Below are 17789 nucleotides of genomic sequence, written 5' to 3'. Positions count from 1 at the left end.
GTGGCAGTCACCTAAGAATACTGTTGCTGAAGTTGTAAAAAGTTACTGATTTTATTAAACCTCAATCCTTAAGTAAAAGTGAGAAATATACAACATATTTATGCATCAACTATATATAAAAATATATTTCAAGGAAACCCTCTTATGAGATTATTTGTGTTGTGAACTAAACTTAGCCTCAAGTGTACATCAATACACATTTCCAGGAACTCATATTTACATGTCATTGTTTTGAAAAGGGCAAAGAGAGGGTGTCAGCATTGGGAAAAGAACTACTAGGATTTATTGCTAATGATAACAGTCTAGCTTTCAAGAGAAGACCAAGAGTTGTCAAGGCAGCTGGTCACACTATGTCCATAGTCCTGAAGTACAAGCTTGTGCTCTCCTTTTTATACAGCCTGGGAGTCCAACTATGGCGTGACAGCATCCACAGTGAGGCTGGATCTTGCCACCTCTGCTAACCTAACCCAGAAACTACTTCACAGGCATATGCAGAGGCTTTCTTACATGCTCATTACGAGTCTTCTTAAGTTGATAATCAAGATCAGCAGCCATTACCAACTCTCACTGAAAAACAAGGGGTGAGGCTGAGAGGACCAAAGAAGGGTGACGAGACAAAGATTGGGCCAGGAGTTGAGGATAGTAGCATAAAGCTTTGGAGAGAGGTGGCAAGGAAAATAAAATGGACCCTGAAGGTTGATTCATACTGCAAGCTCGAGTCTGTCAGAGGAGAGACTTTGGGACGATAGGAACTCCATAAAACAAGGCCACATGACTGCAAAGCCCTGTGCCAGATTCAAACGACCATGTCTCTGACTAAGCATATTAACTATGATGCTAAAGCAAACTGATTTAAAAGCATCTTACTGGCGCTTGGGAGCGCGAATTGTTGATGAGTTTTGTTTTGTCTTTTCCACTAATCAAAATATATGACTTGACAATTGTAAGTAATCATTTAAATTGAGTGCTATTTAATTAAGAGACTGAACTGTCTTCATTCCATTAAGAACAGTTATTGTTTTCATATAATGGATGTAAATGCAGTTCTGGGACATGTTTGTAGAGAATTTATTTTCTGGCCTTTTGACAATACATATGCTTCACTTGTCAAGTCTTAAATTCTCTATCTGTGTTCTCCCATCATAGACACTCTGAGAAACACAGATACAGTATTATAGGAATGAAAATGCAATGTATCCTCTGATTTCAATGTGGTTTAAGTGGAATAGAAGAGTGGAGAATGCTACAGAATTGTCTATATATGAAGCTCTAAAATGTATAAGCAATGTAACATGACTTTCTGAAATGGAGGCTTGCAATGTTACACATACTGGTGTTGAACTCTGGACTCAAGCAATTTTCCTGCTTCAACCTCTCTCTTAGCTGGAACTAGTAGTGTGTGCTACTACGCCCAGTTGAAAAGAGTTGTTAAAAGCTATGTATTTTGTAATACTTCCTGTTAGTAGCATATTCTTCTAAACCTATCAGAAAAAAGGAGAGTTTCTCTAGTCCTGTTCTTTTCTTTCAGCTCCTGAGAACCATGTCTGTGCCCAAGGGTAAAGTTCTGGATAAAAGCCTGGATGAGGAAGGACTCGAGAGTGGAGACTGTGGTGATGACGAAGATGAGTGCATTGGAAGCTCTGGCGATGGAATGGTGAAAGTGAAGAATCAACTCCGTTTCCTTGCAGGTAACTGGCTGAAAATGGCCATGCTCTCAGAATTTAAAAATCCACTGCTTTCTCTTCCTCCACTACATGCCTGCAGCATACAGTACCCTCGACTCTTTAGGAAAGATACTACTCTCAAAAAGTGGATTTTGTTGTTGTTTTCCCATCTCTGATCCTGGCTAGATCTGAAAGTGAATCGAGCCCTAGACTCTATTTTCCCTTTGGATTTGTCTCTAAGTTCTTGGTTATATGAAGAAATGCTACCTTGGGAGTCTTGTGCAAACTTACAGTGAGACTTGGAATTGTAGTTGGGTAGAATACTTGCGTCTCCTGTATGAGGTACTAGGTTGAATTCCCCAACACCACACAAGAGGGAATAGATCAACAATGGAATAACTTTGCAGGAAGAGCTATATGTTGGCCTTTCCTTCTTCAAACAGCATGCCTGATACAGATGGGTTACAATGCAACACTGGACAGCTATGTAAAAATAATAGCAAGAGAAAAAAGCAGTACCAGGAATGCTGGAGTCAATAAGGAAATGCAAAGACAAAATATCTCCTCTTGATTTGTTGTGTCTCAGAGTGTCTAAGTCCTTTCCTATCAACAGGTATTCTTCCATTATCAAATTCTGCCTCAGAATCTATTGTCCAAGGTCTCTACGATGCTTCATTCCCTGTTTCTCCCACAGCCTTACTCCCTTATTAACTGCTATTCATCCTGACCCTGCCTTAAAGCTACCTGCCTTCCAAAGGTCTCATTTTAAGCATCCCCTCTTCTCTAGAGAGATCATACACATCGTATCTACTCCCTTTAACTATTTTCTTAGAATCGAAGTTATTTTGCACTGAGGAAAACTAATGTGAAATCTTCCATCTTAACAAACTCATATGCATACTGTAAAGTATATTAATTAGGTCCACTTGGGTCAGCAGCAGATGCTTAGCATTTTCCATCATGCAGAACTAAGCACTATAGCCATTGAACAGGAAGTCTTCATTTCCACTAGGCGCTCCTCAACCCTTACAAACCCCTATTTTCCTTTGAGGCTTCTGAGTTTTGCTGCTTCATAACTCATATAAAGTAGAATTGTGCACTACTGGTCCTTCTCTGCTCTCCTAATAGAGTGTCATCAAGCTCCGGTCATGTGTTATGCATGGTGGCATAGATTCTTCCTCCGCCTTCATTTATTGGTTTGTTTTTTTGAGCCAGGATCCCAGAATAACCTCAAACTCAATAACTGAGGGTAACAAACTGCTGACTCTCCTGCCTTCAAAACCCCTAGTTCAAGTGTGCATCACCATCCATAGATAGATAGACAGACAGACAGACAGATGTTCAACCAGTAAAGACCATAAAAATATCCTATAATCAGAACTTCAAAACCCGAAGCACTTTGGGTCCTAAGTCTTTTGGGTTAGAGATATTCCCAGCCTGTGTCTGGCATTTTTTTGTGGCCATCAAAATTATAATGGTTGCCAAGATGATTCACCAAAATGTTCTCTCGTTCCAGCACTGGCCTTCAGGACACAATGCCATTCATACTTCTCCAGAAAAGTCTCTCTACATATTCTAACTCATGATTTCCTGCCTATCAGACTTGGGCCTATCTATTTTTCTTTAAATTTCTATAGTTCCAAGGTGACCTAACTTTTGTAAGCAATGTTTGGCCTGGGTCCTTGTTTCTTTGTTCACATGCACATTGATCCTCTCAAAGAATTCTAGTCAGTTTGTTAGGCATGATTAGCTTTAAGGGCTGTGTAAACTGTAAAACATTATGCAGAAGGTACTTCATTTAATTTACAGGGGAAGTGATGCCTTGCCTCCAAAGTATTACATGTGCCTAATGTGATCAGTGATTCTACCATCCTGTGGTTCACTGGGTCTCCTTTAAAGCACTTATTGTAGAGAAGAAACTCATTGCCAATCTGTCATGCTCATGGCACAATAACTATTTAGAATGACAGGCTATACACATTGGTTAGCTATTATATAATTTCACCCAAAATCTGGGTAGATGCCATGTGGTTCTGGTGATTCATCATCATCCATTTATTTAGTCAACTTGATTTGGAACATGATGTGCATTTACCATTTCATTTAGTACTGCAAATTGCCTCCCCCAGAAGACAACTCAAGAATAAAGAGCATGGCTTAGAGTTTGTTCAATTTTCTTGTATCTTCCTTTTGTCCCTGAACAGACCTTTTGCATCATAACCAGTGAGTGATCCTATTGGCTGGCTTTCCTGGCTCACTTCCTCTCTTCTTTTGATACACCACATATAATACTGTCTACCGGCTTCTATTCTTGCTTTGTTTCTAACTCCCTTGTGTCCTAATGAAAGTCCCTTCCACTATTTAGGAGTCAATTTCTCCATCTGTAACATAAAGACAGTGCCTAGACAACTCTTACAGACTTGTCTACTGCCAAAAGTCTGTGATCATTTCTTTGGCTGTGGCTCCTGGCAAAATACTTAAAGGAATCTTTAGAGGATATCTTTTTTATGCATTTCCACCTAACCTTGCAGGTTCTCTGTTCTCTTCTGAGATATATTTCCCCTTAGAATGGACCTGGCTTTACCTATTCTAACCACTCTGAATTTTCCACTCAGCTTTCTTACAAAGAACTGCATGCACCTAGCCCTCAGGAGACTTGCCCAGGAGGATAATACCAAGATTTTCTGTGTTGAAGCTTTCTGGGGCTATAGACACTTTTAAAGCTCATCCTGAAGTCTGCCAGGCGCTTCTCTTTAATGCCCCTGCTCCCATCCCTTCCTTCTTTTCTTCCAGCTTTGTCCTTTGTTTGACTTTTGCAGATTTTGGGTTGTTTGGGATAGGCTTTTTTATTGATCTTTGAGGATTTGTTTGAGTTTTGGGTTTTTTAGGGACAAAGTTTTACAGTATAGCCCAGGGTGGCCTTGATCTGCCCCAAATTCTCCTGCCTCATGCATTTTTAAATGATCAAGTACAACCTTATGTGCATACTCCCAATAAGCTTGTGGCATAACAAAGGGGTTGGACATTTCAATGGTGTATTCTTCTAAATTGTCAGGTGAAATCCTAATAAATGTGAGCTGGTAAGCACTGTGTATTAAGACATTCAGTGACCGTTTGTTCTGATGGAAGGGATAAAACCAGTGGAAGAACTTTATGATAGGCCTTTTATCCCAGGTGACATCCGTGGACAGAGAGCTTATGGGTTGTTGTTTTATTGCGAGTCATGTTGAGTCCAACGCAGAGCTCAAAATACATTCAAAGCAGTAATATGTCTATCTAGACTGACCAGTTAGCAACAAATCCATCAATAAACCTTGGCGGTTTCCCAAAATGGATTGTGCAGTTTGAGCAACCTAGTTCTACTTCCTCTTTGGGAACATGCCATACAGAACTTTGACACTTGTGTTACCAGTTGCATCTCACTAGGTAATCCATGCTTGAAATTCTTAGGCAAGATCTTGTGGTGTCTCTTTCTAAACTTATTTGTTAAGATATCAGTTCCTTGAATACATGGCTTTGATGCAGAAGGACCCATTCTATCTACTAGGAAGTGGACCCTGTCTTATGAGCAACTGGGCTGGCCTCAACATGTACAGCATTGAAGCTTGAGACATTAAAAAAATAATGGAGTCCACAAAGCGAAGGAAACTAGATTCAAGTTCTGTCTCTACCACTTCCCAATGTTGTGACTTTTTGAGAGAGTCCCTTGGCTCCACTAAACTTCCGTGTGTGCATTTGTGAAAGTGTTTGCTGATTAACTGACTTCCCAGCACATTAGTTGCTGAAGCACATGTGATAGTGAATAGAAACATATTTATAAAAGAATAAAACAGCATGCCCACTTTAGATATAATGACTATCATTTAGTACTGTTGGGTTCTAAATTATTTTTATTCGTCATACATATATATGGTACAAATGTTCTGTCCAGTAATCTTCCTTATGCATGTGTTCTCTTCTCCATCCCCCAAAAGGGGGCATCAGTTACTCATTAACTTGTTTGTAGCCCAAGGTGGTCTAAAGTGAGAAAGCATTTGAACAATGACAACTATGTGTGCTGAGTTGTGCAAATAACCAGTCTCAACAGTAGTAGGTACCTACATCTTGAAAGAATCACAGCTGGTTACATTTTGTTTTCTTTGGTGAGAGTCAGGCATTGAGGGCAGGGGTGGACAACTTGTTGGGGAAGGTTAAGAAAGGTCTCTTGATGCGTTCCATTCTACCATGCTCTGAGCTACAAGCAGCCTGCTTTCATGTCTAGGTCATTGCTTTTAGGAAGTTAATATTGTGGGGAAGCCAAAGGATACAAAGCTCACTATAATAACACTCCTCACACAGAGAGACCAGGTGTTTCTTGCTAATAGATTGACAAGACAGAAAAATCTCCACTCCCCCCTAGAGCTTTGTGCAGCTCCTGGGGCTTACAAAGAAGGACTTAGATGTGAGCTTTAGCAGTGATATTATCTGCCAATTGAGACATATACCAAGAAAGGAGCCTTCCCAACGTCTTAGTGTGGACTAGGGAGTTAACAGGTAAGCTGTTGATAGATGAGAAGAAGAAAAGTAGAAATCGTTTTATAAAGTTGCCACAATTTGAGGTGTTTTGAGGAGTTTGTTATCTGCAATGAGATTATTCTTGGGTTTGACTTTCCAGGTCTCCACCTTGTGATACTGCCCCATAGGAATGTTGAGGTGGGATGCCTTTATATGTAGGGTAATTCTTTATGGGTTTCCCTCCTGCTCTCTTCACACAGAGCACTCAGAATGAGGCTAGTATTATGGATAATGTGAATGTTCATCTGTGATAGCAAACAGAAGCAAAGCAATCCTGTGTGCTAACAACCCCAGGGAGTCTGGGAGAGTGGGTTTGTGTACCATCAAACGGGTCTCTCCGGCTGGATAACAAAGCAGAACAGAATGAAAGATGAGAATTTCTAGTTAAATCAGTGCTCTGATTGAAAGTTTCCCTGGGGGGAAAATGGTGATCTGGCAAAATGATCCATGTTTTTTTTTTTTTTTTTTTTTTTACTTGAAATTCTTACTTTTGTTTGGTTGGTTTTGTTTTGTTTTGTTTGAAAGACAATCACTGTATCCCAGGCTTGTCCAGAACTTACTAAGTAGTCTAGGTTCACCTCAAACCCATGGCATTCCTCCCTGCCTGGGGCTCTCCTCTCAAGTGCAAGGATTACAAGTGTGAGCCACCATGTCCAGCTATTTTGTCTTTTTAAATTTATGGTTCTGATAATTTCCAAATATACTTTCTGATTTTTATCTTTACATTTTTAAAAAGTCCCAATGTACATGGCTGATGTTAAGTATGCCTTTAAGGTAAGAACAGGAATGCTAGCATAGACTATTTGTAACTTGTGGGCGGACTTAAGCAGTGATATAATTACCAAGTACATAAAACCAGAGTGGAGGTTGCCCTACAAATGCTGGTATCTGCAGGCAGTCTGTGTGTGAAAGCAGGGGGAAATCTCATTAGCACCTTCAGTATGGCTTTCAGCGTAAAGTGATTTGCCCAAGTACCCATGAGCTCCTGGGAGGATTTCAAGCATGTCTTTTGCATCCTGTATCTACACTTTTTATCCTGAAGGTGCTAATGAGATTTCCTCCTGCTCTCAGACTATCCCAGACACCAGAATTTGGAGGAAAGCCTCTTTTCCACTTTCATTGCTCATCATGCCTATCAGTGAGCTACAAATTAGGAGGGTCTGTTTGTGCTGGGTCCTTTGCTCCTAGTTTCCCCTTAAGGACTTACCTATCAGGGACCAACCTTACCTCCTCTCCCCTGCCATTTGTCAGGTGTTCAAGACACATTCCAGAAAGCTCAGTGGTAGAATGTTTATCTACCATGTGTGTTCCATTCCCAGTATCAAAAGTCGATAGATATTCCAATTATCCATGTGCAGTGCTAGTTTGGTTTTCACAGCACTGCTTCATGCTTGCTCAGCACCCTATCACTGAGCTACACAGCAAACCCCACATGCAATATTGAGTATTCATATTTGCTTGCTTTTATCCTGCATTTGGCAAAGTAACAAACTATCCCAGTCTTATGAACTGGTTCCTTCCAAGTCCCCTCCAGTTTCCTATAGCTGAACTGGTGAGAACTGGGATAGGAGAGCCCAGTTCCAGTCTACAAAGAAGTATAGACTCAGTCAAGTAGGTGAGTTAGGACAGGCACCTAGTGAGCATCTATAGCTAAAAAGTATCAAGAAGAAGTTAAACTGTGACAATGGGAAGACAGTGGAAATAAGTACCAGTGTTCACTTTATACAAGGTAAGAATTGGGGAGATGTGGGTGTTGTCCATTGTTTAGAGGTCATGCACATGGAAAAGGAGAATAGAACTGGAAGTAAGGCATGGAATTTATAAGGAGTCATACTTTGACAGTCAAGCTCCCTGACAATAGAGGAATTTGGGTATTCATTAAAGAAAATATATTTGAAAGATTAGTCTAACAGACATAGGTGAGTGACAAGACTTCTTGACTTGTAAGACTTTGAAAAGCTCTGGGTGACATGGTTGCCCAGGAGTAGAGCAAAATAGTAGTAGTAGTAGTAGCAGTAGCAGTAGCAGTAGTGGGACAAACTGCCATGGCGCTTTTCAGCCTAGAGGAAGGAAAGAAAAATGGAGGGCAGAATCTCTACAGTTATTTGCATTTGAGCACATGTCATCAACTGTGATATTCAGTAACTGTTTTTCTAAACAAATAGATACTTAAGAATAACAGAGGGAAGGAGTCTTTTCAGCCTCCTCTACCACTCACAGCCTCTGGGGATGTCTTGCTTCTGTGAGGCAATAGGTCCTATTTCCCCTCAATTATCTACAGGCTCTGATCCTCTTGCCTCTGTGTGAGAAATGCAGACTAGGGATAGAGCCCCTGCCCTAGCCTCAAGTGATTAGCCTAAGTGGCTGAATTATCAAGATCAAGGTTATCTGGTTCACACTCATCTCTAACTACACTACCTTCTCCAATCTGCTTTTAGTCCCACGGAATAGACTAGGGTATGTCAAGTAATCTATGATCCAGAACTCCCTCTACCAAAGCTATCTCGGGCCAGTACTTTCATAGGATAGAATAAAGATACATTAGTAGAAAAAGGAACTAGCAGAAAGGCCCTCCAAACATAAACCACAGTTTTTAATCAACAAACCAAAGTATTTGTGAAAATGCTATAAAAGTTTAAGAGCTGACTTTCAGTTTCCGTTATCTTCTTACAGATCAGCGATAAGCAGCAGAGTAACAGAGCACACTTGGAGCAGGGAGGAGTAGCCTGTTCTGTGTATGTCTGCTTGGCATCCCTCCTTACCTTGGTGGGACCCGCCCAAAAGCAGTCTAAATGGGAAGAGGGCAGTGATCTACTTGAGTTGAGTGGCACTGTATCATAAAAGGCAGTTGTTGCATTTTCTCCCTCTGCATCAAGTGCCAGCACATCTGTAGCTTGATGTTGCCCTTGATAGAAGTAGTTACTCCCTTAGAAGTTAGCAAACACAGGAAATCAGGGCTTGGATTGTTGTTGCTTTGATTGGCTACAATCCAGCCTGAAGAGAGTGATAGGAGAAAATGTTAGCAGTGTAGCTTGCACTTGTAATTAGGTTGTAGCTATAGCCATTTCATCATGAGTAGCATGCCATTTGAGGAAATCGTCTTCCAGGATTTGAAAACTATTATCTACTATTAAATATCTTACTCTGATCACTGATGGAGTGAAATCCCAACTAGTGCTTTTGTTTCTTCACTTTCATGAGGGTCCTTAATGTAAACCAATATATCAACTGATATCCCTGTAGGAATTGTACTTGTTTATCAGTTGCAATGTAGTTTAGTCATAGATACAAACATGACAAAGAAAAGATCAATGAAAGCATGAAAACCAATTCCTATATGAAATTCATTATAAAGCCTATCATGTATTTTATCTATAAATCGTTTGCTGCACATCCTTTATTCCAATAAAACTTAAAATAAAAGGACATGCATGTTTCTTGTATTGAGAGCCAGTTGTTAAATATTTACTAGCATACCACTGCAGTGAGGAGGTGCATTAGGAAGATTTGTTTCCTTCCTTTCATCCTTCCTGCATCCTTCAAGGCTCTTAGCTTAAAGTAGTAGCGCTTTCCATCATGGAGAGAAGTTCTTGTCTTCCAAAGTTATGCAAAAAAATGAAAAGAGCTCCTCTGTTTTGTCACTTTGATTTCTAGGAATCCTAGGCTTGGAAACTTCCTTAACTCTGAGACTACTAACCAGATCCATAAACTTTGCCTTTCTCAAAGCTCTTTGTTCCTTATTGAGTTTGACAGGCTCCTTCTGAAGTCTCACTTAACCAGTGGAGATCTCATCAGTCCCATCCCAAATCTGGATGAGAGTCTAATAGGGCCAGTTCACTGGGGCATGGAGGCGAGGACCACTTGGAGAGTTCAGCTTCTCTATCAGAGGGCATTAGGACAAATGAATCCCGTGTGCTGCTATTAGCTCTGCTTTCACAGAGGCTGGACCTCCTAATATCAGATTACACTTTGTTGGCTTGGTGATCATTTTTTAAAAAACCACCAACCATATGGGCAGAGGATGGGAAGGAAGCTAAATTTGGAACACACCCCCACTCTCCTGTTCAACATTTCTTTTCTGTTTGTTCAGGGAGACAATGCATTACTCACACTCACATACCCCACCAATCTCATACTCACATACCCCCACCCACTGTTTGAAAATGAGAAATGAGAGGCTCCCCAAATGTGGTCAAACCACTGGCTGTTTTCCACATATGCGTGCAGCAGTAAATTAAGAAGGGCCACACTCTGCTCCTGCCAATTTCTGAACCTGTCTGAGACACACAACACTGAAAGACTAAATCCATAATGAGAGAAGCACAGGGATTTCATGACTGAATTTCTAAGTTCGGCATCGCTCTTCATCTACATCTGAGTCAGGGATTTTTAGAATGTGGAACCATGAAGCTCTCTCTCCATTATTATTTTTTCTGTTCTAGCTTTACTTCTCCCCCACATACCACGTCATCCGGAATGACAGCTGGAGCAAGAAAGATAGACTGGGAGGTAGGCAGTGATGATGGTTGGGGCTGTATCTATGGAATCATGCATATTGTGTCCTGGGGCTTTCTAAATATGAACAAAGAAGCCATCATTTAGCTTAAGATTGCTAAAAGGGAATTTGGAGTCAAGTTTAGTGTAAGAAGTGAAGGGTGGTATGCCTGCCCTCAAGAAGTTAGTCTTCTCAGCATGCAGCTCAGAGTCAGAAAGATGTCCTCCTTGCTGCCCCTACATTCCGGGAGGATTAAGCTGCAGGGAAGCCAAATACTTTAACCTAGCCTTTGCTCTTCTAGCTATAACCCTGTCCAGTCCTGGCTCCCATTAACCCCTGCCCCACCCTGTATCCCAGCTACTTTACAGTTCTCACAGCAGTCATTCTAGTCTTTGTAAAGTCCTCTGGAACACACATAAAGCACTTAGTCTAGTGCCGTTCCTCTGGATAGGTTTCAATAAGCAGTTAATATTCTGCACATGCTGATCTCTTAGCCCATAGTTATTTCCCCTTCTGCATCTTTTAAATTCACTACAGAGGCACCTCCCCATCCTGTGAAACTTCAGCCGAGGCAGAGAGCTTTGTTAATATTGTTCCTGGTAACTTGACATCAGGTAACTCCCAGTGCCTAGCTCATAATCAGTGCTCAATTAGGGGCCGTTACATGGCCCTGGCCATAAAAGAATGAATGGGCACAATACCTTCCAATAAGGATGGAATTGAGGGAAGAAAAGGAGGCAACAGAAAGGACATACACATCTAGCTGGAAAGTTAGACTGTAATGCTGTCCAAGCACCAATTGTAGTTTGCACGGGGAGTTATAGAAGCACAAAGCAAAAGCTACAAATCCATATGGGAGTGGTCAGACACTGAACTGAGTTTGAAACGACATATAGGGGAGCAAGCTGACAGGCAAGTATAAGCAAAGGCATGGAGGTGAGCAAGAATTTAGGGCTTGTCTGTGGTATAGCTGGAATAGAAAATGAAGGCTGGATGATTGGTTAGACATCAGTTTATTAGTGAATTTGGCCTTGATCCTTTGGTAGGGCCTATACATTTACAGTAGGCGTGTCATCTACATACGAGCTCTAATCCCTCTACACGGAAGACACTAGTAATCAATCACAGCACCCCATTCCACTGAGCACAAATGAGACCTTTAATCCTTTGCAGCAAAACTTTACAAAGGAACATCACCAAGAAACTAGATGTTCTACTGTAGTTTGCTGGCGAAAAGGTTTAAATATGTGTGTACCTGGAGGATGAAAAGATGGTGAGAGAGCCTAAGTGATGAGAGAACTAAGATGTGGCCAGGATTCTACATTGGAAAGCCCACTCTGGAGGAAGAGATGAAGATGCAGGAAGTACCAACAGGGCCTACTGATTCAGATGTGGCAAAGTGGGAAAGAAATAGTATGCCAGAAGGAAGTCAGTGCTTCTGTCTGAGCAGGTGAGCAGATACAAAAGACAGTCAGAAGGCAGAGTGTGAAGGAGGAATTGCTTCAGTGGGTGTGACAATGATAGTTCACATGGTTTGGGGTATTTTTTTTTTTTTAGAATTTTATTTCATTCGTTGTACGAGAAAGTATGAATGTGTGTGTGTGTGTACATGTTGAGAACAGAGGACAATTTGCAGAATCATTTCTCTCCTTCTACTGTTAGGACTAGGGCAGTGGTTCTCAACCTTCTTAATGGCTGTGTCCCTTTAATATGGTTCCTCATGTTGTTGTGACCCCAACCACAAACTTATTTTTGTATCTACTTCATAACTGTAATTTTGCGACTGATATGGATCACAATGTAAGTACTTTTAGAGACAGAGGTTTGCCAAAGGGACCCACAGGTTGAGAACCTCTGATTTAGGGGGATTGAACTCAGGTCATTAGGTTTGGTGGCAAGCACCTTTACACACTGAGCTATGTTATCAGCCAAGCAGCTCACATTACAGGACACTTACTGTGCAATTTTAAGCATTTTATGTAAATCAACTCATTTTACTCTCTCACACATATGCCAGGTAGATGCTATTATTATTTCTGTCTTACAGCTGAAACTATCCAAAGTGTAGACTATTAAAGAACAAGCACAATGAGGGGCATTAAAGAGGGTTCTTTAGAGAAAGAAGCTGAAAACCATCTCGGCATCATTTAAATGAATATGGATGGAGCCAAGTAGGTCATCAGACAATGCAAGGTTTATCAGTTCATCTCTAATGTTTTAGAAACAGGAGGATTTACAGTTCTTGGAAAATGACCGTTTCAATGTGCATGAATCCATCCTACTGTCCCCGAATCCATCCTACTGTCCCCATCTGTTCTACTTACAAAGGCAAACAGCAGTAGGAACAGAGTTAAAACAAAGCTACCCAAATGACGACCTAAATGACTTCCAAATGAATCTTCAGGGATGAAGTCCAAGTCCTATTGTTAAAACTAAAAGGAAGACAGGTTGAGGTCTAGATGTCTTCCCAGCACCCCATGTTACCAGAGTTATAATGAAGTCACTTCCATCCTGAGAAACAAAGGAAAACCTCAAGGTTAGGAAGGGTATTGAATTTGAAAATAGATCACATGAAGCTGTCCTGGTTTTTCCGAAGATTAATCTGTTCTCATTTCAATAATTATGCTATGTGCGTCTGTGTATATAAATATTTATACTCGTTCCATTTGTAAAACAACTTCATATTTTCCAAAATACTTTCTCTTGGTCATTTGAATGTTAAAAGGCCCCAGTGCGTTCAGGCCCGTGCTTTCTAGTAGCTAATTGATGTGTTGTACTTTGATTTTAGCTTCACATCTATCTGGTCCTCTTACTGGCTGGGCTATGGTAGTGTTGTAGTGGGAAACACTTGCAGAAGTCAGATGCCATAATCAGGATGGAGCAAACATATATGCCCTGTTACCTGAGCATGGAGCTTGTGCTAAGGACTGTGCTACATGGGTTTTTACACCACTAAGCTGCGTGGACGATTCAATTATGGATGTGAAATCTTTATGACTGACATCGTTGACTATAGTTATAAACTTCCTGTTCATCACTGCTTTCCCTATGTCCGCTAAACGTTTCTACATTGTATCTTCGTTTTTATTTATCTCCAAGTGTTTTCCAGTATCCTCTCTCTGATTTCTTCTTTGACTCAGGATTGTACTCTTACTGAGTCCTAATTTTATGCCGTGGTGCTTTGGGAAGTTCTTTGGGTTTGTTGTTGCTGTTGTTTAGTTTTGCAGTTCTGAGGATTAAACTCAGGGCATGCAGCACATTAGGCAAACACAGCTACCACCAAGCTACACTCCTAACCCTTTCTAAGAATCTTGCTAAATTATCTGGGCTGGATTTGAACTTGGGATCCTTTTGCCTCAACTTCCCAAGTAACTAAAATTGAACTGAGCATTGCTACCAAGCTCTGTGGCACTTAGATAATACACTTTGTGTGGTATTCATGTTTTTATATTTATTGTAGCTTTTTTATGGCTATCCAGTCTGTTCTAGAGAAAATTCTACGTGCGTTTAACAAGAATGTATAAATTACTTTGTACTAGCCCATCTTTCTTTAGGATTAATGTAAAAGTGTAAAGTGATCCCCCCCCTCGCTACCAACTTAATATTTAAAAAAAAAAAAAGCTTTCTTCCATAATTCTTTCCAATGGCTTTTAGGAAAGAATATGCAATTTATAATTACCATTTAGAAGTCAGACATGACTAGCGAGTCTACTTGATGGCCTGCTCTGATTAGCTATGTAAAACACCTGAGCAAAGTAGCTGAGCGTGAGTGGCTTTGCTAAAGTCAACTGTGATGCTTAAACTCTATTCTTATCAATAATGGCATTTTTTTTTTTTGAAAACCAGCTGTGCCTCAAAAATAAGTTCTGGAACTAATTTCCTATTTTAAATGGCATTTGGTATTGCCTTTTGTCAGAGAAACCATTCTCACTTGTAGATTTATAAGGTAATGCAAATACACATCAAAGAAATAAAAATATTATGCTCAACCAAGATGTTGGTTTAAAGACAAAAGAAAGAAAAGTCTGATACTTTTTCATGCTTCAAAATTCTCATGATACTTATGTCATACACATATGTGTAAGTTTATAAAGCTATACAACAATAAAATCACAGACTTTCACAGTAGGTAGGTTTAAGATTCAGACACAGGAGAACTATATTGCCTTTTTTTTTTTTTTAGTTTTTATATAAGCACTCTTAAAATCCAACCACGATATACCCTGCTTCTAAGTAATAAAATTGGGTATACTGGCTATAGCAATATAAAGATGGCCAAGGACCAACAAGAAATGGAGAAACGCTTTAAACAATTGGTCATGGGACTAAACACCAGACCCTCAAACCTGGACTGTGTATCTAATTCTACTTAGTAAATCAAGGTAGTGAAGGCAGTGAAACTCATGCTGAGAAGGAACCCAAGTCATAGGCCCCTGATTCTTCTGGGAGTTTGGAAAATGAATGCTTTTAAGGAAATTCTTTTGTTCAACTCAGAATGAGTCATCCCCAGATGTGCCCATTTCATCTCCGATTTGTTAATACCTCTGTTTTAAAATGTTCTTTTCCAATACAAATGTGTTAAGGCTGATGTTTCTAGCGTAACCAAAATTTGTATAATCTAGAAATGAATTCCATATGCTGATACTCATTATGCAATATGGAAATTGCTCTTAAGAGCTTGCTGTTTATATCTACAGGGACACTACATGGATAGGTGTTTATTACCACATGTGTCTCACATTTAACCATAAAATAGATACCAACATCCATTCAGCACGGAGAGAGATTTTAAATGCAACATTTAATTGCCAAATGTTAGTTTTGCTCACAAAAATAGATGACTTTTCTGGTTAGCCATGGAGTGATGCTTTAAGGCAATTTTAAAGTGAAGTATCTTTACTTCAGTTCAAATTCCCGTGGATGATAAATTGGGTTCAGGTTTGAAGAGATGGCTCAGTGGTTAAAGCACTTGCCATAAAAGCCTGACAACCAGATCACATAAAATGGCATGTGAGCATAACCACCCACTTGCAATTGCAGCCTCAGAAGACAGAGATCCCCAGAGCAAGATGGCTACCGAAACTAAGTATACTGTTGAGTTCTGAGTTTGACTAAGAGAACCTGCCTCAAGGAATGAAGTGGAAAAGTGATCGAGGTTGATTTCTGACATCAGTCTTGAGAGCTTAGTGCTCCATTGCAGTTCTGTGATTAGTCACTGATTGTTTTGCTCTCCTGTGCATCCCTGAGAGCCTACCATTTGCCAAGAGCAGAATCTATTGAGAAGATAGCATGCATTTTTAAGCTTTTTGCAACTGGTTTGGTAGTTTAGTTCCCTGGTATTAGGGCAGAATATAATTTTCCCTCCTTAACATCTCTTTGAACGTTTTCTTTAAGTTTTTGGTACTCTCAAAAGGTAATTAAATGTTTTATGTGTAAGTAAGTGGGAAATTCTTTGGTTACTTAAGTTTCCTTCTGGTAAAGGCAATAGGAAATCATGTATTGCAACGATCCATAGTTTTTATTTGTTGGGTTTAAGATTGTCTATATCATTTCCTCTCTTGTTTTGGCAAATGTGGAATATTTTGAAGTACACATTGACTTTCAACTAAATACCATTTCTTTATTTCTTTTTTTAAAAAAATACTTCTAGGAGAAAGTAGAGGGATAGAGGGAAAAGGCCTTCAGTGGTCAAAACATTGGCTAATAGGAGATAAGAATAAACTCAAAACTCAAAGAACACAAATTAAAAAAGGAAAGTAACAAGCAGAGGTGTGCCTTAGATCATTGTCTTGTCTGCCAAGGATCACGTGATTGGGTGTGCAGTCCTTTGCAGTCACATGAGTTGGAAAATGCTCTTCACTGGAGTAAGACTGGTTACCCTCAGAAAGTTAGCCATAATTGTTAATTGCACAGCACACCTCCATGTATTCTTACTTCTCCTTTTGTAGACCCCATAATAAGGGCCTACAGAGATGAGGCTTGATGCATGGCAATGTGGTCTACTTACATATATATATCTTTCTCACCCACAAGTACACTGGAGTTTGGGCAAGGTAGGGTTCACCTGAGAACCCTATCACTATGCTGAAGCCTAGTACACTAAATATTTAAATAAATTAGAGTTCATGCATCCCATCCACTTTAGTATACTTATTGTTGTCCTTGTTTAGGCAGTCGTGTTTGTGAGACTTTCCAGTGTAGCTCCTGGCATTCCTAAGTGACATAACACAAAATGCAAAATGAAAAGCCAAAGCAAGTCCTTAGTGCCTAGGCCATTATAGAGCACTAACATATCAATGGGGTTTGATATATCCTCTCTCTGATCCTTCTGTCTCCACATCCTGAATGCTGGAATTACAAATATGAAACATCATGCCTGCTTTATGAAGTGCTAGGTATGAAACCCAGGCCTTCATTCCTGCTTTATCATGCACTCCAGAAACCTCAGTGGTATTTCCTGATCTGTGCTTCTAAATCCTTCACCATCTCCCCATGTCTCCTACCTCTCAGAAAAAAACTGTCTCTCCATCTTGCTAGAAGACACCACACCATCCAGACAAATGGTAGTCTCTAGAAGAGACCTGTGGTACAGCATTGAAAATTAGTGCTGGGAGGGGTGTCAGAGTATGACCGCATATGAAAATATCTGCATAAAGTGCCGCTATACTTAAAACAAAACTCTCTAGCCAATCAGGCTCTGGGAAAGACTGCTTTTTAAAGAAGAAAACGGGCTGTGTGTGTACTTAGAGTCTTTGCCTCACATACATGAGGCCATGAGTGTCATACCAACTCTACATAAAGCATATGTTGTGATACACACTAGTAACCCCAGCATTCAGGAGGTTGAAGCAGGAGAATCAGGAGTTCAAAGTCATCCTTGCATATACAGGGGATTTGAGGCCTGAGGTACATGATATAATTTCTTTAAAAAATTACAGTCAAAATAAATTGTAGTCATTCTAATTTCCTTATTTAAAATGATTTCATGGCCCACATTTACCAAAGAGCATAGATCTGCTAAAAGCTTCTTGGTTATAAACATCCTTTGGAGAGTGTACCATGTAACCATTTTTAAA

The 17789-nt window shown here is 40.1% G+C and overlaps 1 protein-coding gene across 1 annotated transcript in view; it reads left to right on the top strand.

Annotated features, from left to right (window-relative positions):
* Nucleotides 1-17789, top strand: part of Gpc3 (glypican 3) — a 341329-nt gene that overhangs the window by 298359 nt on the left and 25181 nt on the right. The window contains exon 7 of the mRNA XM_051178590.1: nucleotides 1529-1688. Within this exon, the coding sequence (XP_051034547.1) occupies nucleotides 1529-1688 (160 nt within the window). The remainder of the gene's footprint in view (nucleotides 1-1528; nucleotides 1689-17789) is intronic.

The sequence above is a fragment of the Phodopus roborovskii genome, unplaced genomic scaffold, assembly GCF_943737965.1.
Source record: "Phodopus roborovskii unplaced genomic scaffold, PHOROB, whole genome shotgun sequence".
Taxonomy (NCBI): Eukaryota; Metazoa; Chordata; class Mammalia; order Rodentia; family Cricetidae; genus Phodopus; species Phodopus roborovskii.
This window is presented reverse-complemented; position numbering and strand designations above follow the sequence as displayed.